The sequence below is a fragment of the Neolamprologus brichardi genome, chromosome 13, assembly GCF_056152115.1.
Source record: "Neolamprologus brichardi isolate AB-2024 chromosome 13, ASM5615211v1, whole genome shotgun sequence".
NCBI lineage: Eukaryota > Metazoa > Chordata > Actinopteri > Cichliformes > Cichlidae > Neolamprologus > Neolamprologus brichardi.
Window position 1 is genome coordinate 6,851,068 of NC_142116.1, and position 25,590 is coordinate 6,876,657.

A 25,590-nucleotide genomic window follows, 5' to 3' on the forward strand; every position below is an offset into this window, starting at 1 on the left:
ACAACACAAAGGTGAGAAACCCAGCCCATTCAGGGCATAAGAGCTGTCAAAAGGTCATGCTCTCCCATGAATTAGCCTCTTTGGTAAACGTGAAATGTAGTGGCGTTGTCTTTATGTAACAAACTGCACATCGAGTATCTACAACACCTGCATTTTTTTACTAAAGTGTATCAGCAAATGCCCAACATTAACAGAATTTCTTTCCCCCATCAGCATTTACAAATAAGGATCCTATTCATGAATTTCGAGTAATAAAGCTGCCAAAAAAGCTTCAGTGTATTTCAGCTTCCACTCTACCCTCAGTTTTCTGACTTGGGCATTTAAAGCAAGAGAAAAGGTCTTTGTGAGGGAAAGGAATGGAGTAACAAATTGGTTAATGGTAGAAGATAAAAAGTAGGAAAAATATAGAACAAAAAAAGTATACTGTGTCCTTAACATTGTCTGAAAAAAGTAGTAAGAACTAAAAGGGAACTGGGCGAGCTCGTCCTTAACCTAAGCTCTTTCTCTTATCCTTCACCTCTCGTGCAATTTTAAAGAAAGATTTATTTCCGTTCCTTTTCCACTGCTCCAGTAAGATTAACGAAATATAGCCCTGTAGCTTTTGCCTAATCTTACAAACAAACAGACAGCACTCATCACATGCACCTTGGCGTCAGCAAAGACATAAGCAGGCACTCTCTTCAGCTGCTGTACCCATATGTCTTGAATTGTTGTCTTTCACTATAAAATCTTTATTTGTGTTAAGACAATAAGACTCAAGAGACCAAACAGCAATCAGGCACAGCATTAAAACCACTGCCAGGTGAAGTGAATGACATTCATATTCTCTTTACAATGCAATGATGTGCTAAAAAACCTTGAGCCTTAACCCACAGCAAGGCACTCCCCCATCTGGATATTACCACGTGCAAGACCATAAGAACTGGACAGGACCAACTTGAGGAAGACAATAAAGACAATTCTTCTAGTCTTATCTGGGCCTTTAAATTCCCAGATTCCAAATCCGACTAAGCAACAATAGGACGGCTACTACCGAATAAAGGCTCCACTCCCAACACCCCCGTGTTAGACACAGCAGGAAACATTCAGAGATCCTGTGTCCATGACCCAATGGATATGTTGCTTTGGTGGTACAAGAAGAATGTGCACAAAGTAGGCAGGTGGTTTTTATGTTCTGGCAAATCAGTTTCATGTTGGGTTTCACTTGCCCAAAATGCAATCCACAAAAGCAGCATTCTCCCAAATCTTTTCAAAGGATACTCGGTTATTTTAACCCGGTGCATTAGCTGCATATGTGGCATTTGTGGCTCTACCTTGGTTCTATCTCGGGAAAATGAGGACTCAAAAAGCAAGCACATATTATGGCAGCTGCTCACATAAATATGATTTTTACAAATGCTTGTCTGAATCTGAAATGAACCACGTGGAATGAGTGGAAGGAATGATCCATTTGTTTCTTAGGTTTAACTTGTTTAATGTAATTTGTTTTTTTTTTTAATGAGTCACATACTGAGCATGTATCCTCACAGCTACTTAACAGATCAGCCTACCAACAAATGAGTGCCTTGCAAGCAAATGCACAAGAACCTAACCGTGACTCTGGCAAAAAAGGAAAGCGCTCTAAGTGCAGGCTCTTTAAAGCAACACTATGGAAAATGGCTGGTGGTTTAACGCTCCCCTTCCTCTTTTACTCCCTACCTTGCAGAAACAAGGCCATAGAATCGTGCCCACTGTCTGACCCACTTTCCATGACAGACGTAATCTCCCTGCACAAACTTCAGCCTGTTTACCAGCCCAGGGGAGTGTAAGCCGGACCAGGCGGAGTGTGCCAAGCTCCTCACACAGCGGGAGGAAAGCTGCCGCTCAGCTGTACCGACGATTACACCCGCTGAGCTCATCGGCCCTCTCTGATAAAACTACACACCACAGGCACGTGCACACTTAAAGAACGCTGCAAACACAAAAAAATCTCCTCTCAGCACGAGCACACTGTATCATTAAGGTTTAAAAGGGTGCCAGCACACAGATGTTTGGCAAGTGGCTGAGTGGTTGGTTTGAAACTCAAATATAATCACTCAATGCAAGGATCCTGTCATGATTGGCAGCTTTAATTTGTCTGAGTGAATGTGCAATAAAAGGCTTCTATACAGTTCACATAAACGCAAATTAAATTCATTCAATTTGTCCACTTATCTTCGACGGTCTACTTATCAGGCTGTCTTGACAAAGTAATACAACAATGTAGCGCTATGTTGTGCTGCTATGTTTTAAAAATGTACTGTAACAAATCTGCAGCAATATTTTTCAGATTAAGTGCAAAACACACCCAGAAAAAATATGTAAGATGTGTAGAATTTTCCTTTTAATTGTGAAAGACTATCATTGATCTTCGCACTAAAGACGTTTTGTCAAAACTATTTCTGAACATTTGCTTCGTAATGACAACATTTCATCGTGCAAACAGGCTTCGGGAATCCAAAATCCCTCGCAGAAACAAAAATGCGTTACCAAAACTGCCATAAAGTCAACTGCTCATAACTTCAAATATTGAAAGCCACTTTTAAAAGGCCGATAGGGGGTAAGCGCATTAGTAATTCTGTTGGTGTTTAGCACAGTTTCATGGTGCTACTGAAGCTGTTCGTCTACAAAATCATGCTAAATATTTAATTGAAATTAAAAAAACGTAAACATTTTAGATGAAAAGGGCTCATTCCTTTTTTTTCCAGTCCAGACCGAGGCGAGACTGTGAGGCCTCCCTGTGTCCCCACAGACTGGGTAACTAAGGATACAGGCAGCACTGAACCTCCATTAAGACATCAGAGCTGCACTCCCGTCTGACACCGACAGCTCCGATTTCCTTCCTGAAATTGAGACTCTAAAGCATGCTGAGAACATGAACACACACTCGGGCCTGCAGCCAACACACCCTATGTAAATGTGCAAGCGTGTATATGCTATACTTGCACTCTCACCTCTGTTACACAACAAATCCTGGCCCAGTAGAAGCTGAAGGTTCCACAATTTATAGCAGTGATGAATTGCAGGATTCTTATGCAGGTCTGCACTGTGACGCAGGATTAGGGATTAGTGAGATAAGAAATCAGATTTAACTCTGGATTTTCAGCGTTGCAAAGCACTTCGCTCCTTTTCCTCTGTTATGTTCAGGGGATTGATAAGTATAAAATCACCACCTACTGACCAATCAATGCTCTTGGAAACAGCATCCCCATTCCTTGGAGATCCCTCTGGCTTTGGTGCATGTATAGTTAAAGTCTTTAGTTCTATAAGTCATCAACAAACGACAGCAATTCTCAGCTGAGAGGACTTTACTTCTTGTTTCTTTTAATTCCATATATAATGTAATAATAATATATTTATATAATAAAGTTTACTAAAGATTTACAAATGATATTCACCAATTTGAACCTTTTTTTTTAGTTTGTTCTTTGTCTTGTCCCCCTACTGTCAGGTCACAGTTGAAAAAGCAAACATTAAGCTAACATAAATTCAGTGGAGGACAAAATTTTAATTGTAGTCAGACTTTATTTGGCAATGACATTGAAAGCATATAAACTTACACGACTAACAGTCGACACTGTACTTGTTGAATATTTGTCATTCGTCAGTGTTCCAACACACTTTATTGTGAACATGTCGAAAAACCTGTGCTGCTCTGCTTGGTCGGTTATCAGCATTGCTACAATATGAAGACATATTCTGAGAACTGTTTAAATCTTCTTCATAATACAGGGTCTGATTCTAGACACCAGATCTAGACGTGTTTGGTCACTGATACAAACCCATATTGCCCAATAACACTGTGCACAACTTATATGTTTGCAGAAAACTGATTGCAACAGAGCACGTTATATACACAACACTTTTCGCACCATGCATCTGCAGCTAGAACTAAATTGAAAGCCTACTTTCCTGCTTTCTTTTTAAGCTTAAATTAAATAAAAATGTGATAGAACTATACAGTTTATAATTATTTGAATTTCCTATTCTGAAACTAATTTTAAAAAGCTGTGGGGTTGGTTCAGTGACAAAATGAAATTCACTGGTTGCTACAACTTGCCAACATTTCCTCATTAGAGGCAGACAATGGAAGACAATGGAAGTAAGATCAGGGGCAGATGGTGTTAATGCACGTCTCTCTTCTCTGTGACATTTCCAGAAAGGGGAAGGGAAGTGGTGAGATCCACACCAGCTACCCAAACCAGACAGAAAGAAAAAAGAAAAAGAGATGAGGAGAAGGGGGGGAGACAGAGAGGTGAAATGAGATGGGAGACAGAGAAGGAGAGGAGGGAGAAGTCATTAACTCGCAATCAAGCTCCGGGAATGGCAAAAGCGTCCGTGCATTTGCTTAATTCCTTATCAGGCAATGTACCCTTTCTCACTCACCCCTCCCTGTGACAGGTCAGCACCCAGGATGGATGGGATGTAAACTAATACCTGCATCTCTGAAGCCTGCATTGCACACAAAGATACAGTCAGCCAATGCCAAGCAGAGAGCTGTATCTTAGCGAAGCTGCCTCTGATTTCCACTTAGATAAACACACAGTCAAAACAGGTGCATATGTGTGTGCGTCTGAGAGACAAAGATCAGCGCTCTGCAGCTGCAGCACTCCCTGTCATGACTTTACTCGCAGAGTGAGTGAGTGAGTGAGTGGACATTACCAAATGAGGTAAAGTAGCGTTAATGAAGGAGCAGTTCATTCCCGGAGCCGTTTGCAGAACAAAGACAGTTATTAGCGGGCAGCAGGATGGCTATTGTCGTACTACACCCGCTGTTTTAATTATCAAGCAAAGTCAGGTGGCCTGCGAACTCACTGCGATATAAATGATGAGGTCCTCTTATTGTCCCGAGCCTGCGGTCGGTCTCAGCTGCTTAGCCTTCCCACCAACTTGCAGAGGCTAAGGAGCTAGCTATCGTCCCACCGGCTCAGAAGGAAAAAACAAAAACATAGAAAAAACGGCAGAAGATTTCGTCCTAATTTCTCCGCGTCTTAGCTGCTTAAAAAAATAAAATATAAATAATAAAAAAATAATAAAGCGTATCACGTAGGAAAAATAAATAAAATGGAAGCAGATTAGGGTTTTTTGGTATTTGCTCTCCCCTTCCAGGAGTCGTGAATTGCAGACGCTCACCGTAAGAGAAAATATCCACGGTGCTTTCTCTTTATTTTAAATGACAGCCTCTCCGCGGTGCGCTGTCCTTTGTTGTGAGCATCTCAACGTAAACACGGAGCCGACCCGTTCTGCCCGTTCTCCGCCTGCGAGCGTGCGCTGTAGGAGGGGACAGGGAGAGTGACGCCGCCGCACAGCATTCTGGGACTTGAAGTTTTACCTCCCCCAACTTGTGCGAGACCTGTCAGGCTTTTCAGTTTACACAATTATTAGCGTAAGTTAAAGAGATATATATAGCAATATTTCAGGTTTATATATATTGGGAAGCCAGATAATTGATTTCTTGTTTATTTATCCTGGGTGAGTAAATGAACTGGACGGGCAACAAGCACTATAGGGCGGCCTTTAGCTCAAGTTGCATTGCCTTTCTATTTTCTTTTTTTTTTCTTTTTTTTAAAGAAAGAGTATTTACTTTGTTACTCACACAAAGCTGAGGTTATAAATTATGATAAGCAGCAAGACCCGTTAAATTTACACATAGGAGTAAGGTTCAGTCCTATGATTAATAAACCTATACACTAGGGCAAAGTTAAACAAAACATAATTACAACTGAACATGGATAGCAGACTTAGAGAGAAATCTAGTCTCAGTTACTAAAGTTCAGAAACCTCTGTCTTTGATTGCAAAGCAGGAGACAAACAGGAGAGACATTATCTCTAGTTCCTGGCGTGGAAATATGAAATCACCACACACACACACACACACACACAGACACAACAGTTGACTGTTAGCGCACAATATCGTCACCGCATTTCCATTTGTTTTGAAATTTTTAAGTGAAACTACATCATACGGACAAGCAATCAACACTTTACATGTACAGGAGCTGCTTGGTCATGTAAACTCATGCCATCAAGGTCCTGGTGCACAATTTTTGTGCTGATGTTAATGCCAGAGGATTTTTTGAACTGTGTGAAATATGTGCCCCAGCAGCTGGCAACCCCGCTCTTTAACTTTACATTGTCTTCCACTTGGTGCCTGAATTTCACGTTGCCATAATAACACATAATCGATCATGGAATATCTAGGAGGGAAGAAATTTCACCAAATTACCCGTTACAGTACCACACACGAATTCAGTGAGCTTTTTAAAATGGCCCATTCTTTCACTAATGTTTGAAAAGTTAGAATGCATGGCCAGGTGCTTGATTTTATACTGATTGCTGCAGAAGCACTAAACTACTATTAACCAAATAATTAAGTTCATCTCAAGATACAGTAGCTTATCTGCCTTGTGGGTCTTTTCATTACCAAACTAACATAATTTACCATGACCTTTAACTTTACCTTTATGGACAGGTTGGACCCCCAAGACCTGTCCATAACATTAATGCTGATATAGACACTGGCGGCTTAGACTGACAGATGTTCTGACAGGCCAGTGTTTGCTAGGCCTCAGCGCCGCTAATTCAAGACAGTGAACTGGACAACACCACTGTGTTTGTTCTGCTGGTGACTTTAAAGTATTTTTAATGGACTACCTTCTAATCCAGATCTGCTAACTTCTGGCTTTTTTTTTTTTTTTTTTTTACTTTGCTTTCTTTACTTTATGTGTAAAAGCCAAAATTTTGGTGGCTAAATTGCTAACTGGCTAAATTGCTAATGGCTAAATTGCTAATGGCTTCAAGATTAGGAATATAAAACCAGTGGCTTAAGCAATAGTAGCTTTATACATCTATCATATACAAGCTATGGTCTAAGACTATACTCATATAGTATACTAGCTCTTAGTATACTAACTCATACTAACTCTTTGTTATGAAGGGGAAACGACCATACACAGTTTGTAGGAAATTCAGAATAAGTATAGAATAATAAATCAGTTAAAGGTGTGTCTAAAAAGATATGTTTTATGAAATAATATAAAAAAGGGGGGGAAATGTGAAACAATTTACAGCTATCTATTTTTTAGCCACTTATTTATCTCTGCTGTCACGAGGACTGATACAGGACATCTCAATAACTCTATAACACGTATGCATGTATGCCTAGCAGAGAGTCATCTGTTTTCTCATGTTAATGAGATCATGTTAAATTGTCATGTTAACCGTTTATTTCAACTATTTCAACAGCGGCACCACCATGCCGTTTGACAATTACATGTAACTACTAAAGTTACTTCCCAGCATTGGTGCTGATACATTGGTACAGCTGGCCGTTAACACACACAAGGGTAACGACGGCTCGTGTCGTTCACATTATGTACTTTTGCAAATCCTTCTTAATATCTCTGCTTTTAAGAGTTTGGTAATACTCCAAAGTAGAGCTACTCTTTCAAAATAAAACCTTTATATTTCAAACATATGTGCGTGCACAAGACTCACGTAGTTCATACAAAGTAGGATTATAAGTATGAGTTATATGCATGAGTCAGTCAAGTAGTAGTAGATCTGGAAGGACTAGTTGACTTTCACGACACTGTATTTTAATTATGCACTCACTACAGATGTGGTAATAGATAATGGTAATAGACTGTCTTAGTAGGCATTTGCACTGTCTCTACTAGAATAAATGCACTGAAACTGAAATTATTTGTTAATTAAAAAAAGTAAAATCTTCTTTCAATCCACATTTGGATGAACTAAATGCTCACATGTAATAAAAATAAAGTAAAATGATTTGATATATACCAAAACATTATGAGGTTCTTTTGAACACCAGCTCTTCTGCTTTGCTGCCTCTCCCCTTTCACGTCAGTCTGTGAGATTCATGTGATAATAACTCCGTAGACATGCTGTACATGACTTCACTTTCAGTGAAAACACCTTACATAGCATTTTTTAAAGCTTTATCCTGGGTGGAGCTAACTGGAATGAAAGTTGTGTTACTGTCTGTCTTGCTGCCGCCGTCGTCTTTGTCTTTATCTCCCCCACGCTGCATGCCATCTTTTTCCTTTTTCCTCCAGTTCGTGAGTGTGTGAGGATAAGCGAGTCTGTGGGTGTTTTCCAGAAATCATCTTTTTGTTTTAGAAACCAACTTAACAGTTTTTAATGTGGTGAATTATCGGCTTTGTATTTGTTTTTGTTTGAGTCAAAATATTTCAGTATCCAGGACATGGACTCAGTCAGTGGAACGAAACTTTTCGGAGCTGTTTGCATAACGACTCTGAGCTTTTTCAATGACAAAGCTGTCATTGCACACCTGAAGCATTAATACAAAGCTTGTGTTCCCGTCTAGTTTATATTAGAGCCAAGCCAGTATGTCTTGATTGGGGATAAAATAGTGCATACACAGCACCAGGTATGCTTATATAATATGTGGATCCAGAAACTTCAGCAGACCCATTGGTTTTTGTACAATGACACAATGTTTGTATAACCCCAGCCTAAAAAAAAAAGCTGGGACACAGTTTAAAGTTTAAATAGAACCAGAAAGCAATGATCTGCAAATAATATAAATCTGTTCTTTATTAACAATAGAACACATAAAATATATAAAATCTTTAATGTTGAAACATTTTATTATTTCAAGGAAAAAATTATCTCATTTTGAATTTAACGGCAGCAACACGTTTCAAAACTAAAAGGACAGGGCAACAAAAGCCTAGAAAAGTAAATGTTACTGATAAGCAGCGCCTGGTGGATAATTTTGCAAATAAATAGGTTAATTGGCAACAGGTTAGTAACGTGATTGGGTCTAAAAAGAGCATCTTAGGGAGGCAGAGTTTCTCAAGGTGGGCAGAGGTTCACCATTCTGTACAAAGACTGGGCCCAGACATTGTGGCATCATTTCTGAATAATGTTCATCAATGTAAAATTGTGAAGAGTTTGTCATTGTTTGCAGTTCATAGCGTTAAAAAGAGGTTCAGAGAATCTGGATAAATATTTGCACAAGGAGACAAGGCAAAAAAAACATACTGAATGCCTGTGATGTTCAGGCCCTCAGGCAGCATTGCATTAAAAACACACATGATTCTGTCGTGTGAGTCACTACATGGGATGGGAGACATTTTCAGAAATCATTGTCTGTCCATTCACAAATGCAAGTTAAAGCCATATGTGAACATGATCCAGAAATGCTGCCGTCTTCTCTGGGCTCAAAGCTTATTCAGAATAGGCTGAAGTAAAGTGGAAAGGTTTTCTGTGGTCTTTGAAATTTTCAGTGGAAAACATGGAAACCATGCTCTCGAGACCAAAGTGGAAAGGATTCATCCAACTTGTTATGAGCGCTCAGTATAAAAGTCCACATCTCTCATGGCATTGGGAGTGTATTAATGCCTATGGGATTGGTAGTTAGCACATCTGCTCCCATCCAATGACGTGTTTTTTTAGGGAAGGCCCCGCATATTTCAGCAAGACAATGCTAACACGCATAATGCAGCTATTAAAACAGCATGACCTCATAAAAGAAGAGGTGGTGAGCTGGCCGGTCTTTATTCCAGACTTTTAACCAAATAAAAACATTTGGAGCATCATGACACCAAAAAATGACAAAGAAAATCATGAAAAACAACCCCAAAGCAAATAATTTTTTTCTGTTTTCATTTACATTTCACACAGCATCCCAACTTTTTTGGAATTGGGGTTGCATGACTGCTATAAATATTAATGTATTCCTCTGCCAGTTAAATAAACGAGGAGCTTGTGACTGAGTGACAGAGAAGTGGAGAGTTTTTAAGTACTTGTTTTTTAATTATTTTTATTATTATTTATCCCCATGTATGTGTTTCCATTTGCGGTTTTTGTCTTATTTGGTGTTAATTTCTGTTTTTTTAGTACAGTACTTGGAAGATTTTCTCCTATGGGAGAAAATACAGTAACCCTATCTTATCTTGTCTCCCATTTGTTATGGCCATGTGGCATGTGGCCATGTGGCCCAGTTTGTAAGAGTCGTCCTCTGTGATCTTTCAGGCCTTTTGGTGTTGTTAAGTTGGACAGTAAATTAATTCTCTTCTAAGAATGATCTCTCATAAAGCTTTTGTTATATATCCGACAGGTTTATTTTGGTTTTCCTAACGATGGCTTCCTTCTCTTGCGTTGACATGTCCTTGGACCTTGTTTGGAGACTTCCAGTAAACAGCTACCAAATGTTTGTTCTATACTTGGAATCTTTTAATGATAAACAGCAGAACTCAGCAGGTCATGGAACCCTTTGTCAGTCAGTTATCTAAATAATTTGGAGGACTTTGTTATTGTCTTAACACTTTAAGACCTAACTGTATCTTATTGTAGAATTTAGCAACCCAGTAGTCAATGAAGGGATGGGAATTAGAGCTAGTTTTCTGAAGTGTAACTGACTGATGTTATCTCATATGAAGATAATATTGAATAATAAAAATAATAACAACATAGTCATCAGAAAGCATTGCAGCATAAGTGAAAATCTGCTACTTTTCAGCTGCTTCATCACTGACAAGGGGGCGCCACAGCGGGTAGCACTGCATATTTGATTTGGCAGATGTATACGCTGGATATTACATTTGTTTTATCTCCAAATTATTTAAAATTGCTGAGTCTGCATCAAATTATCAATAACCTAAAATTCACTCCCTGTACGGAAATCCTTGAAAATTGCTTTCCTCCATACTAAAATGTATGCACATGTTCTTAAACCATTGATCCAAATTTTGTTGAAATCTGTTTGACAGTTATAATAGAGTGTGGAGGTGAAACGTAGAAGTAAAGTGTATAAATCATCTGACCCATATATAAGAAACAAGCATGGTCGTAATAGCCTTAGTTTAATTATAGCCATGACACACGCAACAAACATGTGGTTCCTGTCTGTCTCTCACATAGTGACTGTCCAACAAAGGCAAAAAAAAAAAAAATGCAACCAGCAAACAAAAACACTTAAATGCCAACTTTATGCTTGAGAACTGCTGGTGAATACAGGCTGTTATGTAACATTTCAGAGCTGTTGTTCATCACTAAACATCGCTAGATCACATCATTAATCCACAGGAAGGAAACTAGTTTGGTGGCTCAGACCAGTTTCAGCAGATATGTGAAAGGTACAATTGTTCTAACACATAGTCGAAGAGGATCAGTTCATATTCCACTTAATTAAAAAAAAAAGAATAGTTAATAGTGACGTACGTTAGAAAAAATATTTTCCCAAACCTTAAAAATTAACACGTAGGAACAAACTAAATCTCACTGAAATGACCTTTTCTCCTTCAAAGACTTGGGAAGTGAAACCACACCAGATGTGGCGCAAACAAAATGACTGCAATACGGCTCCAGCTGTGTGTATATAACGCCCAAAAGATCAGTCTTACCAGGAGACCTTCATGTTTTTTGATGATGCTTGGATGTATATAGTTGGATAGAGTGGGAGACAACTCCTTCAATGTGAGAATGAGTGGAAAAATCAGGGGAGGCCAAGAACACGTTAAACTGAACTCAGCTTTGCTGACACACACACATCAGCACAGAGACAGACTTATTTTTATGCTGCTGAGACGCTGTAAAACACACACTTACGTTTCCTAATAAAATACACGCCTGCTGCTCCACTGGATGCCAGGAGTGAGTAGTGGGCGTTGTGAGCTGAAGTGGTTTTCAACGGGCTTCAGAGACTGAAAGAAGACTCTGACTTTAAGGCTTTGACTTAAGAAGCATAAGAAACCATGTGTGCAGTATGCATGCACACACACACACATAGACACACACATCCATGCACACACCTTGCATAATCTTTGCACACATTTTAATCAGTGTTTGAACCCTCCTGTTTACGTTGCTACGGTTACAACACTAACACTGCTCCTGGTCGTTTCCAGGGTTGAAAGCAGCAGACACACCTTCCTTTGATTCCTCGGGTGAAAGCGCTTCAGCCAGCTCATTTCACTCCGTATGGATGTTTTGACAAGTGCTCCTCTGTGCAGGAGCCAGTGGGCTGCACTTCTGTGTAAAACATCAGGAAATTATGAAAAATGTAGACACACACTTGTGGCGCATATGGTTGGATTTAAACCCTTGGGGTGCAGGTGGATCCTGCCATTACTTATGTGTGCACATGGTAAAAAGCCTTACTTGAGTCCAAAATGTGATATTAGCTTAAAGTTATATGCAGAATAATGCCACAGTTAAACCCTGTATAAGTATTTAGTGACAATTTTACTACTCAAAACTGGAGGACGGACATTTTTGAGAATGTATTGACGCAGTAAACCACACAGCAAGCTGTATAACTTGAATTAATTGCATTAAAAATGTTCCAAAAGGCACTTACGTCCACAAAATGAAACAGCTTGCAGCGATGTGGCGGCCAAAGAGCGAAGAAAGCCAATCGCATTCACTGACTTCAAGTGAAATAATTGCAAAGTGAGCGGGTCCTTGACCCGAGTATGAAGGAGAACACAGAACAGCACTGACTGACATATGACACGGCAGTAAATGTATTAGAGGTTACCTAGGCAACTGGAGCGTGGAATATCTAATAGCGACCAACCATCAGCCACAAAGTTATGCTTGACGAGGGAACAGCTTCCTGTGTGGACAGGGTTTAATACCACATTTGTTACTGAGACGTCCAGTTTCGTCCAGAACAGATTAACAGAGGTGAAGCCAAGCAGACATCCATCAACCACAGCTCCTAATAATGCTAAGTCTAAAGGAACTACCCGACTTTGGAGCTGGCCTCAAGTGGCCAGTAGAGGAACTGCAGTTTTTGCAGCTTCTGAGCTAGCTTTATTTTTCAGCCCCTGAGGTTGCTGCTTGGTAAAGAATTAAGAAATTTTAAATCCGGATTTGACCCGGATAAAAAATTTAAAAAAAAAAAGGATTTAAAAATTAGGAAAATGCATGATAAAAACACCAAAAAAAAAAAACTTATAAAAAACTTATAGTAAAGAAAACTTATTTCTTCCAGCATCTTTGTACTCTGCACCATTGTACATATAAATATACTATACATGTTACTATTGTCTGTGTCATGTTGCTGTCTGAACCAGAGCCCGTGTACACATACTTTACCAGTAAAGCTGCTTTTGATTCTGATTCAGTTTAAAGAGACAGTTTAAAGACAGTTTACATGAAGAAATGAGCAAAACCAAAAATTTGACTGATATAAATGCAGGCAGTTAGAAACTTCGATAAGCAATAGAAAAAATGATGAGCAAGTGATTAAGTAAAGATGATACCAAATAAAGACAGAGATGAACAAAACAATGAAACACTTTAAATAAGCTCTGATTTTTAACTGCAATGAGAGAAGAAAAATGTAGTCTCCTGACCTCTGCTTCTTCTGCTGGTTGAATCTGAGACGATGGCTGCTTTTTTACTACAGAGGGTTTTTTTAAAAAAAGTACATTTATTGGCGTTTATACTTAAGCGTCTCACCACAACTAATCAAGTGCAAGTTTCACTAAACGAGCAGAATGTTGCTGTTTCTGTGTTCTGCTACTGAATGTTTTGACAGAGTTTGACCCCGGCTTCAGGTTCATGACACAATCTGGGTTTTCAACCTCTATCTTGATGCTGTTTTGGAAACAAAAAGTGGATTAAAATAACTTTTTCACATGTTGGCCAAAAACTTATTTTGGCATCAATCTCCTCAGTTACAGCCACATAAACATATCTGTTTCCGTCCTTCCTTAATTCACTTGATACACAACCTCAGAATGATCTAAGCGCCCTAAATCTGAGCAAAAGCATCTGCTCTCATCCCATGTGATGCTGACCGTGGACAAAGTGTGTGGGATTGCACTAAGGCCAGTCTGTTCTCAGGGAGCATTTTATCCTTTGTTGTTGTTGTGCGATCAGACCAAAACATAGCAACAGCTGGGCTGTGTTCAGCTGCACAGGGCTGCATGGAGAAGTCTTCACTAGTGTGACAGGATTATGTGATAGAAACATGCTGTGCTCATGGGTAGCCAAATATTAAATAACACTACTGTCCCGTGTTTGAGGGGCCGGGCTAAGCACTGTTGTCATGCTGCCATGGTGACAGTAACCATGCACAGGGTAATGTTTACAGAATGTTTAGCATATCACAAAGCAACACATAGAGTGAATCAGTGTGTGTGTGAGTGTGCTGGTATTACGAGACTGAGGACTTTTGTAACTGGTAGGTTTCAGAATTGCTTTGAGTGTGTGTCTGTGTGTGCGCGCGTGTGTGTGCTTTACTTTGTGTATTTGATTAACAAAACTGAAGGCGATTGCTCATATTGTCAAAGGATGAAGTGTGGAATTGGCTCTGCCTAACAACGCTGCTTTGTCCCACTGAAGAACCAAATATTATAATTATACAGCAACATTTCTGAGAGTGATTGAGAAACTTTAATGTGCGCTATTACATACAGTATAAAGCAGCATGCACAGTAATTTACTCCAGATGTAAATGAACCAAACTGAAACTCCTCACTGAGAAGGGCTGAGAAGAGATGCCATCTTTCTTGATGGGATTTCAAAATAAAAGCCCCCTGTCTGCATGCATTATAATATGGTAAAAATACAAGCCACAAAGAATATTTTATACAGCACTTCGAATGGTCGGTAAGACTAGAGAAGTGCATTATAAATGCAGTCCATTTAAAGTTTAGGTTATGTCTTGTAACCTTTAGTGTGTTGTACTTTTTAAACTCCTTGTGGTCTAGTTTAGAAATTAAAGTTACCAAAGCAAGAGGCGAACTAATGGGAAAACATAATTTTCTGTCTTAGCTGTCAGTGCGTCATTTGACTGAAATGCATTTGCATCTGAAACGGTGCATGTATGGTTGGACTTATTAAAATTTTGCTGTTAGATAATCAGATAATGTTTAACTCCATAAAAACTTCAGTGGTTGTATATTTACTGCAGAACATATTCATGAGATGATATTAACTTCTATGCACGCTTTATAGATGGCATTGTAGATCTTTGTATATACAACTGGAAATATACACTCACCTGTCACTTTTTTAGGTACAGCTGTTCAGCTGCTTGGCAATGCAGTCATCTAGTTAGCCAATCACATCGCAGCAACTGCATGTAGGCATGTAGACATAGTCAAGACAGCCTGCTGAAGTTCAAGCCGAGCGTCAGAATGCGGAAGAAATGTGATTTATGTGACTTTGACCATGGCATGGTTGTTTGTACCAGATGGGCTGGTCTGGGTATTTCACTGTTGATCTATTAGGATTTTCCCAGACACCCTTCTCTAGTGTTTTCTGATAATGGTCCAAAAAAGAGAAAATATCCAGTTAGAAGCAGTTCTCTGAGTAAAAGGGTGGTGTTGATGCTAGAGATCAGAAGAGAATAGGCAGAAGGTTTGGAGTTAGGAAGGCAGCAGCAGCAACTCTAATAGCCACTCATTACAACCAAGGTATGGAAAAGAGGATCTATGAAGGCACAACATATCGAGTGTTCCTGTCAGCTGAGAAAAGCAAACGTGCATGTGCTCACCAAAATTAGACAACAGAAGATTAGAAAAAAAAAATGCTACTTGGCCTTATGATTCTTTATTTATGCTGCAACATTTACATGGTACATTTTGGGCCCCTTAACACCAAATGAGCATCATTTAAACACCACAGCCTATCTGTGTGTTATTGCTGACCATGCCCATCCCTTTAGGACCACAGTGTACCCATCTTCTGATGACTGTTTCCAGCAGGATTATGTACCATGTCATAAAGTTAGACTCAAACAGACAATGGATTCACTGTATTCAAATAGCCTCCACAGTCACCAGATCTCATGTGGTGAAGAGGAGACTGACTTCATAAATGCCCAGCCGATAAATCTGTGTGATACTGTTATGTCAATATAGACCAAAATGTCCAGGGACGCTCCCGGCACCTTGTTGAATCTATGCAGCAAAAACTGAAACCGCCCTAAAGTCAAAAAGGGTCCAACCTGTACCTAATGAAGTGGCAGGCATGGTTGGATAGGGCTATTAAAGCCAAACTAGAAAGGTTCCAGGCCTTTTGTATCTCATGCTCTGGATAGAACACAATACTGCGTTGTCTATGAATCTGACCGTGTGGAAAACATTTTTGTGAACTAGTGAAACTGCCTCACATTCACACACTATAAATCACAATGTACCTTCCTCTAGTTCTTAGATCATTTGAAACAATGATACAAACGTGCATACAGTCTCGCTCTCTGAATGACTTGTGCAGCACTGAAACCGAAGCTACTGAAGAGTCCCTGATATGATAACAACATTTCAGATCTGCCTTCCCACTGGTCTCGCAGAGATCAAACATGATGACTTAGACCTTTTCAAAGTGATTTAGTAGCGATGTGAGTGATTTATTGGCTTATTACAGACCACAGATTAACAAAGCACTGAACAAAGTGCTGAAACTCGGAAATGAATGTCTCGATCTCCTCCTGTACCTAAATAAGTGAAGTTAAATTTTTTTATTCTTTTTTTCTTTTCTTTTTTTGTACAGATCTAATTTACCCAACATCTGTTTTAAATCAACAGGAAAATCGAATGGGTAGATCCACAGACGACGCCTTCAGTTCAGCTTTTTATAGCCACTGTAAACCAATACATTAACTACTGTACAGTATGCACATTGATAAGTAATATCTATTTGACAAGACATAAGACATTTCCTCCAACAGACGACGCCATTTTCTGCTGTAACTATCTCTTCTGTGCACTCTTCCAGAGTTTGATGAAACTGATAGCGGTTAATGCAGCTTTTATTTGGTTTAATCTGTTCTGGGTTTGCTGATTGTGTCCCATTTGAGGGGATGAAATCATCCCCCACATGATTGCATCCCCTTAAATCATAACTTTTATTGCCACGTGCACCACTAGCATGTGGTGCGCTGTATTTCTCCTGGTTTATCACCCCTTTGTTAAATGGGACAGCAGTTAATTTGACGCAAGGCTTCGTTTCAAACTAACTTCAACTACACCGTGATGTTTTCAGGAAGAGTGAAAAACGGAACGTTTTTTGAGAATAAACACATGACGAGTCTCAAAATGATTAGAAGTAATGTCATCCAGATGTGTACAGTTGTAACCTGAATTTTCCTTCATTTAAAGTTTAACAAACTTTGCAAGATCTGGATCAGTTACATCAGTTTCCCAGAGAGCCTTTTTTACCATGCTCGTCTCCTACTGTTGCAAATTTGTTTGCGCATTTGTTCACATTGCACCATATATATGTATATTTGGGAGTCAGTTGCATCGGCATGACAACACAAACGCTTAGAGTTGATTTAAGTGTCATTGAGTGTAATTGCAGAGTCACTGACAGTAATTAGGTGGCACACCAAGCTCACCAACGCCTGTAATAGAGTGTAGAGAGACAACCAGTCTCCTATTTCACACTGAACTGAAGGACTGTTTTAATAGCAGCCTGTCACTAAGGCTGTTATCTGTTTTCCAGAGGTTGCATTATGAGGTGTACAGCCTGGTTGAAATGTTAGATTCAGAGCAGCATGAGTGCACAGAAGCAGTTAAGACATAGCAAAGAGAATTGCGTGGGGATTTTCACAACTGAAACTGCATGCACATAAGCACACAAGCACATGTGGTAAATTTTAAACAGTCAACATGAAGCATTTCTTGAAGGAAACATCATTTATCTTTATACGTAAACACAGATCATAAGTCATTAGAACTACTACTACTAAAAATAATAACGGGAAGAAGAAGACAACTAATTTTTTTAAAGATGAACAGTTTTTTTCAGTATTAATATATGAATTGTGGCTCCATTTATCTTTTGATTAGGGTTTTAGTTAATATTGGGTGTAATTAAATATGTTCGAAATTTTTCGATACCTGTTGCCATTTAATTTCACCTTCCATGTGAAGAAGTCATCTGAGACCCTCACTCACAGACTGCGCACACATACACTCACAGGTCTCTTTGTTAGATATCTAATCAGCCAGCGACATGGCAGAAACTCATCATTTGCCTGCAGACATGATGAAAATGATCTGCGGAAGTTCAAACAAAGCATCAGAAAGGAAGAAAGCTAATTTAAGTGACTTTGAATGCGGCATGGTTGTTGGTGCCAGAAGGGCCAGTCTGAGTATTTCAGGAATTGCTGATCTACTGGGATTTTCCCACACTACCATCTCTCGTGTTTACAGTGAGCATGGCCAAAATAAGAGAAAACATCCAGCGAGCAGCAGCTCGTTGAGTGAAAATGCCTTGTTGATGCCAGAGATCAGAGGAGAATGGTCAGGCGACGTCAAGCTGGCAGGAAGGCAACTGTGACTCAAAAAAACACGCTCGATACAACCAAGATATGCAGAAGAGCGTCAGGTCAAACACAATACGCTGAACTTTGAAGCACAGGGTGCCTTTCTTGTCAGCTAAGAACAGGAAATTGAGCCTACAATTCACTTTGACTGACCAAAATTGGACAATAGAAGATTGGAAAAAGCTTGGCTGGTCTGATGAGTCTCACTTCTACTGAGACATTCAGAGAGTCGGGACAGAATTAGGCAAAAACTACACGAAAGCATCAAGAGTATGAACAGTTCAGACTGCTGCTGGTGGTGTAATGTTGTGGAGCTCTTAGTACCAACAGAGCATTATTAAAATATTACAGTCTACCTGAGTGTTATGAACGCAGTGTCTTCTGATAGTGCCTTCCAGCAGGATAAATCGAGTGCCACAAAGCTCAGATCATTGCCTCCACGGCCATCAGATTTCAATCCAATAGAGCACCTTTGGGATGTGTTGAGCATCATGGATTTGTAGCCAAAATTTCTGAGGAATGTTTCCAGGACTGTCTTGTATTTGTGACATGAAGAATTAAGGCAGAGTCCAACCCTGTGCAGAAAGGTGTACCTAATAAAGAGTCCACTGACTGTGTATTAAGCATCAAGAACAACTCCGCTCATAGAGTTCACTCTGTCTTGAATGGAATTCTCAAACTGCACAACAATAGAAAAATGCAAAAGTCTGCTAAGGGCATCGGACCCTGTTGTTGTCCAAAAACGTATCCGCACTGTTGCACAATGCAACGATTTTATTTTTATTCTTTGAACTCCTGAAAAACAACAGTGCTACTGATTTACGCTGGAGAAAATATACTGTCTCACTGTTTTAGGAAGAGAGAACCTTTTTAAGATACATTTTATAGACTTCAAGTAAGTGAGTCTGGGTTGGGACTAAGTGTGACAGACAGGAGAGGCGAGATGAAAAGTGCTGAGAGATGAACTAATGCAATGTTGAGTTTGGCATCCCATGAGATTTGTTTTTCAGCCTGGCAGCGTGCGCTCACCTAAAGCAAATATATCAAACAACGACAGCTTTTTGTGTCAAAGCCCAGTTATGTAATATATGGTGCAGAGCCATTGCGAGCAGAAATAAGGAAATGTGCACACCGAAGAAAAACAGCGTTAATGCTGATGTTCGTGTTTGAAAAGAGGATGAATGCATAAAAATGTCAAGGCTTAAAGTCACGTCTTCAGTCATGTCCTGGATTAATAGTTTGAGTTGTATTACAAAATATGTATTTTGTGTTTGTTTGTTTTCTGCAGTTGTGTAAATAAACTTGTTCCTTTGTGCACAAACGTGGCTTCAAGATGACGCTGACAGATCATACACAATAATTATGTTTGAATATGTTTAATGAAAGAAACATTTCAGGTCATAAACCCACACAAGCATGCACAGACTCATTATCTCCCATAAACATGAACAATGGGCCATGAGGCATGCTTACCACACATAGTCATGTTCCATCGCTTCAGAGGAAATGCATTAAATTCCCAGCCTAACCCCAACCCTTAGGCTTTGATCATATATTTTTCTTATGTTTCTAGTCCCCAAAAGTTGAGTCCCCTCAATGCGACTGAATAAACAAAGAAAAAGCACCAACAACATTAATCTGACGCAAACAAAGGCACACAGAGTTCAAACAGTCTAGCAGTCAGGTAAGAATACAAGACGCAGTGGGGTCATCTCCATCACTAAGGTAACAAACACAATGATGCAACTATGAAGTCATCAAATAAATCCATCGTGCACGGCCTCCGGGGGTTTATCGTAACCACAGGAATTGCGGGGATTTTATAGGCACCGAGTGAAATCTGGCATGGCTCCAATATTCAGAAGGAGGAGACAAAGACAGGATTTTTCAGACGAGTTTATTGTATGAGAATACATGAATGCAGACACGCTTGTCCACTTTCACAGTGCATAAATGTCACAACACAGGAGTGTAAATGCTTTACATGCCCTTTAGGGAGAGACAGCGGAGGTAGAGTTCGGAGCAGAGAGGATGTGATTCAACCTGGCAGCACAAACCTTCATAACATTGTTTATATGAACTGCAATACTCCAACTACAAAAAGACTAAACTCTGAATAAGACTTGGCTGATTCTAATCATGCTATTGAGGTGAACTGAAGAAAACTTTCAGACTTGTATTCACTGTAAAGTTTCTGAAAAAAAATGGTTTAAAATTTCTTAAAAACATAAAATATTTTTGATAAGATCATCAGCGACTACATTTGCTTGGGTGTTCGACACTCATAGTTCAGCTAATCTGCTTTGTAAGGGCATTACGGATGTTTGGTCAGATCTGGCTGATGGTGGCTTGGCAACACAGACAAACAACACAACAAATGTAGTGATTTGACTGCAAAAAACTAAATTGCAACACGTCCGATTTGCGCAACCACTTCTTGTCGTTCCCTCAAAATGAAAGAAAAAAGACAGATAAACTGGCTTATCGAGATTAACTGAGAAAACACATTTTCAGAATAGGGAAATCGGACATTTCAAGGACACAAGCGTCCGTTACTCTCTGCAGGGTACACCACAAAGCTGCGCAGGCTGCAGTAAGGCGTAGCAGTAGTTCAGCTAAATGCTGAAATTAATAGCAAAGCAATGAAAAATGCAGATCTCTTGGTGGCGCAGAACTAAAGGTCAGTGAATGTTGTGCTGCATCCATCTTGTCTAAAATATTTAACCCTTTCATGCATGAATTATGACAACTTCAACCTTTCCTTTAGTATTTTTAGTCATCTTTAGGCATGAAAGGATGAATAAAAATACTTAAAAAATTCTGATTGAGGTTGTCATAATTCATGCATGACAGGGTTGAATAACAATAATTACAATGAAACACGTCATACATCTATAGTAACATTGAACAACCAGTGGGTGGCAGGGTATGGAGTGACACATCAGTGTCCAATGTAGAGGTTTATGTGCAAGTATACCATCAACATGACACAAATACAAGAAAACAGCCTTTGAATAGCGGTCCACTGTAGTGACCACTATGCGTGAAAGGGTTAATTTGATATGCTTGTTCTTGAGGTGTCGTTAGTATTATAGAACCAATACAGGAGAATCCCCATAGCTCATTTAAATCAGAATCTTTAGTTGGATCATTGCAGTTCATGTAAATCATAAGATGCAAAGACATGCAGACTTTTGCTCAGATGTTTGCTTTTACATATTATTTAGCTGGTCTTGTGGGTACTGGAGTGTGGGAAAGTAAATGTAAGTAGTGATCGATACAAAGCACTTTTGAACAAAAATCAGAAATTTTACACAGATCAAACTGAGTTTTTGGCAACAATATATCAGCTTTCCAAGAGCAAACAAAACAAAACAAAAGCATTTTCACAGAATCAGCAACGGTTTTACACGAGCTGTACCAATTTTACCACCACTTTAACATGATTTTATATAAACACACATTATCGTGTGATGAAAGTCAACTGAGGCACAGAGGTAAGAATATGAACAGAGCTACAGTATATCCTCACAGTGTGGCAAAATACAGTAAAGTCCATTTAGAAGTCCTCTGAACATAATAGAAAGCTGTTTAAATAAGATGAATAAGTCAACGCAATGTCCCATAAAATGTGCGACAGGAACACTGATGAATGTACGGCAGAGCAGCAAGAGCAGATTTACAGTGCATGAAAATCTCAGTACGCAGCATGGCGTATGCACATCATCATTAAACCATAATGTAAGCCGACACAAAGCAAGCAGAGGAATTTACAGTGGTTTAGATTCATTATTTATCTTGTTAATGGACATATTAATGATATAACTGCCATTACCAGCACTGTTGCATCATGGGTAAAAAAACAACAACAACATTGTGCATCAGTATGTGTTGATCAACAGGATGGAAACAAAAACTGGGTAAAAAGTAAAATATGATTGATTAAACATTAATGAATGTAAACATTTCTAAATCTTAGAGTGGCACGACATGTAATGCTGGTTTGGTGCTTTTGCAGCACTGTGGGTCTCTCAAAGGTTTTTACATTTAAAGAAACCCTTTGATATTTTGGGAAAATGGACAAAATGATTTATGCCAATGTCACTTCTTAAAAAACTCTTGAACAGTAAAAAAATACTTGTGGTTGAATAGGTCCTTATTTTTATTTTAGTTCAGTTATTTAGTTATATTTTTTGATGAACCAAAACATGTATTAACCTTTAAATATTTTTGTGTTTTTTGTAAATTGGGCAGGTTGTTTTACCCTTTCCTGTATTAGCGCTAAGCTAAGCCAACTGTTTACATCTTCCCCTATTATTAGGCCACCAGAAAGTCAAACTATTCCTCTGAAGACATGATGATGCTATGGGTAAAGGCAGATAGCTCACTGGTTTACACTTAAGTTATTCTTCTGCAGTGAATCTATGCAGACACTACGATGTAGCGTACACAAATGGCTGACATGGTTGCCAGCATTTACACCTGCGCTTGCATCAGTGTGACATATAATTACATTGCTGGGGAGGTGCACATCAGGTTATTGTGCATGGTTTCTGGTTATGATGCACCTATGATGTAGATTTAAGACAGAAAAATAAACAACCTGTGAGATATAGGCATGTCTTGTTTTAAAATTGTTTTTCTCATTGTTTATTCTAACCTCTAATTGGAAACATACCCCACAAAACAAAGAGTGGTATCTGTTGTAGGATGTCAAAGCACCCCCAAAGTCAAAATTAAAATTTCTTCATTGCAGTTTACTTCTACATAAAAAAGGAAGGAAAACCAAGCTTTCTGACTATAAACACCTTATTTCTGCATTTTCATTTGATTTTTCTTCCCTTTTTTTCCTCCCTAATTTCCATAGCATGTTTAATTCAAAGCAGCATTACTCCTGTGTGCTTTTAATCTGTATTATTCTTAAAGAAAGATTAATAAAAAGTCTGTGCAAATTAAATGTCTGTGTAAAAAATAGAGTTGTATGGATTAGGACAGCTATATACCAGCGAAAGGAAATCTGTCCAAGAACCTCCACTCTGTCCAGCAAAGTAGAGAGAAATAATAATTAAAAAACAGATACAGTACCAATACTTTCCCCATCACCAATCTCCTCCTAAAAGAGACGCAGGCACACAAAAAAAAGAGAAAACCTTCAGGCTGAACAGTCAACAGCGACAATGCACCTCTACGTGACGATTTTGCAGCACCTCTAACACGGTGAGATGAAACCACTTCCTGTCAAGTCATAACCAGACAGGACAAAAAGCTGAACACAAACATCAAAAGCGAGCAGATAGAGAAGATGGTGTTTCTGTGGGTGAGAACCTTCTGAACAACATGATGCAATCAGCACTTTAAAACTAGTCCCACGACATTATGCAACAATCCTCCACTCAGGTTCTCTGCTTGGAAAACATTTTCACGTTTTCTTGTGGACAAAAAGCTTCTGTTGTGCTAAGATTCTTCTTTTTTATATAAACTTGAACTGATTTGTCTGTTTAATGCAAATATACACAGGATAGACAGTATATACTGCAAGGACAAAAAACAGTTACATTCACTTCCCCCCCACCCCCCAAAAAATGGGCTGCTCCACTTGATGTAAGATAAAGTGTATTACAGAAAAATCTTTAGTAGCATTAAACACTAAGGCCAAACAAAAGTAATAAAACGTGACCCTGAGCTGGTGCATGGCCGTTCAGATGGTGTTGAGTTAAAGAAGCTACGGATAGAATTGAAACAAACTAAAGGACCACACACGATACTTAAATAACATATTGTGCATGTACATTTTCTACCTTGTGTATTTCTGTGTGCAGCATCCTAAATTCACCCTTCCGTTTAAACAGGCCAAAGGCAACTGCTGCAAGTTCAGGCCGCTGGATGAGGGACCCCAAGAGTCTATGTTTGTAAGTGTGTGTGAGAGAGACATAATTTGGAGGAGAGCGACTGATGCATTCAACCCATCAGACTATTAAACCACAGTGAACCCCTCCATCCCTTTTCCCTCTTGCCGTTGCCCCAGTCCATCCACATGTAGGAGGCCCTGGTGAGTCGTTGACTTCAGGACTTTCCTTGACAGCTCCACCCCCCATTCTGAAGGAGGCTCTGTGGGGTGAGGCTGTCACGTCCGCAGCTTCAGGATGACTGTCGCCAGGATGAGGAAGAAAGTGTTCCAGCCCAGGGTAACAGCGAAACCTCGCCACACCATCATCCGAGACAAACCCCAGCCTGATGGGAAGATTTATATCTACATTTACTACATATTTTAAAAATCAAAAGAAAAAACAAGCAAAGAGTGGACACAGAAAAAGACAAGGTCGACGATTTCAGCACCAGATTTATGCAAACTGTGATCAAAAAGTTCTGAGACTGCACCTATAAAAAAGCAGAAACTCTATCCCCTCACTTCAAGGTTGTCTCTATATGCACTTATGCGTATTTCCCTGAGCTCGCGCCAATTTAAGATTTCTTTCTAACCACCCTTTTATTTGTGATTTGTGCAGAGAGCAAGCATCAGCTTCTGTACCCATTTGACTCTTCATGTTGAGGACCATCAATGGGAGCTGGGCTGCAACTCAGAGACGTGTCAGTCATGTCAGATCAATTGTGCAAAAAAGGAGCATGCTTTTGCATTTTTTGTTAGATATATTTACAGTGTTGTGCACTGTGACACTGTCCAATCGGTCAGACTGCCAGTGGGAAGCTCTAATGTAACCTGTTTGTGACCTTTGATGAAATTCACCCAAACTGTGGTATGCCTCAACATGTACCTTTTTTGCTGTATCAGCATCATCACCCACCCGGCTTAACAGATTGATCCCTGCGACCTCCTCCGACAAAATAAATACAAGTTGAAGGTTGTTGTTTTGCAAACGCACACCTGCAAGTGGTCGGGGTGGACATGGAGAGATCAAAGACAGGGCAAGACTGCTGAAAGAGGCCCCAGTGTTTCAATAAAAATCAGGGACAACTTTTGCTTCTTTTTTTTATAGCCGACAGTCTCTGAAGAATTTTATAGTTTTCCAAGACTTTAGTAAACTAACCCTTTATATCAATAAGAATGAGAAAGGGTTTATAAAAGTGGACACAACATGATGTGATTTAGAAATTTGTAACTTGTGTCTGTTTTTTTTCTGTCTATTAAAAAATTATCAATCAAAAAAAAAGAGCTAAAGTGACTCACAGATGTAGCTTCAACTCATTTAAAGCTGACCTACTGTTAAATTTTCATGTCTGCTGGACTCTGTTAGAGTTCCTTTGCATATAAAATAGACCTCAGAGCGCCGCTT

General features: G+C 39.3%; 2 protein-coding genes and 1 long non-coding RNA gene across 4 annotated transcripts in view; 1 reads left to right on the top strand and 2 right to left on the bottom strand.

The window, feature by feature from the left end:
* peli1b (pellino E3 ubiquitin protein ligase 1b) overlaps window positions 1-4,940 on the bottom strand; it is a 53,367-nt gene extending 48,427 nt beyond the window's left edge. The window contains exon 1 of the mRNA XM_006783537.3: window positions 4,834-4,940. The gene's annotated coding sequence lies outside the window, so the exon portion shown is untranslated. The remainder of the gene's footprint in view (window positions 1-4,833) is intronic.
* Window positions 4,941-14,169: 9,229 nt separating this feature from the next.
* On the top strand, window positions 14,170-24,396 carry LOC148099897 (uncharacterized). Its single transcript, XR_015719909.1, has 3 exons — window positions 14,170-14,203; window positions 24,148-24,207; window positions 24,324-24,396. It is a non-coding gene; the product is annotated as an uncharacterized LOC148099897 (long non-coding RNA).
* Window positions 20,183-25,590, bottom strand: part of abch1 (ATP-binding cassette, sub-family H, member 1) — a 47,656-nt gene continuing 42,248 nt past the window's right edge. For both annotated transcript variants that reach the window (XM_087850049.1, XM_087850048.1), the window contains exon 20: window positions 20,183-24,529. In XM_087850049.1, coding sequence (XP_087706175.1) covers window positions 24,423-24,529 — 107 coding nt within the window. In that variant the 3' untranslated portion in view covers window positions 20,183-24,422. The remainder of the gene's footprint in view (window positions 24,530-25,590) is intronic.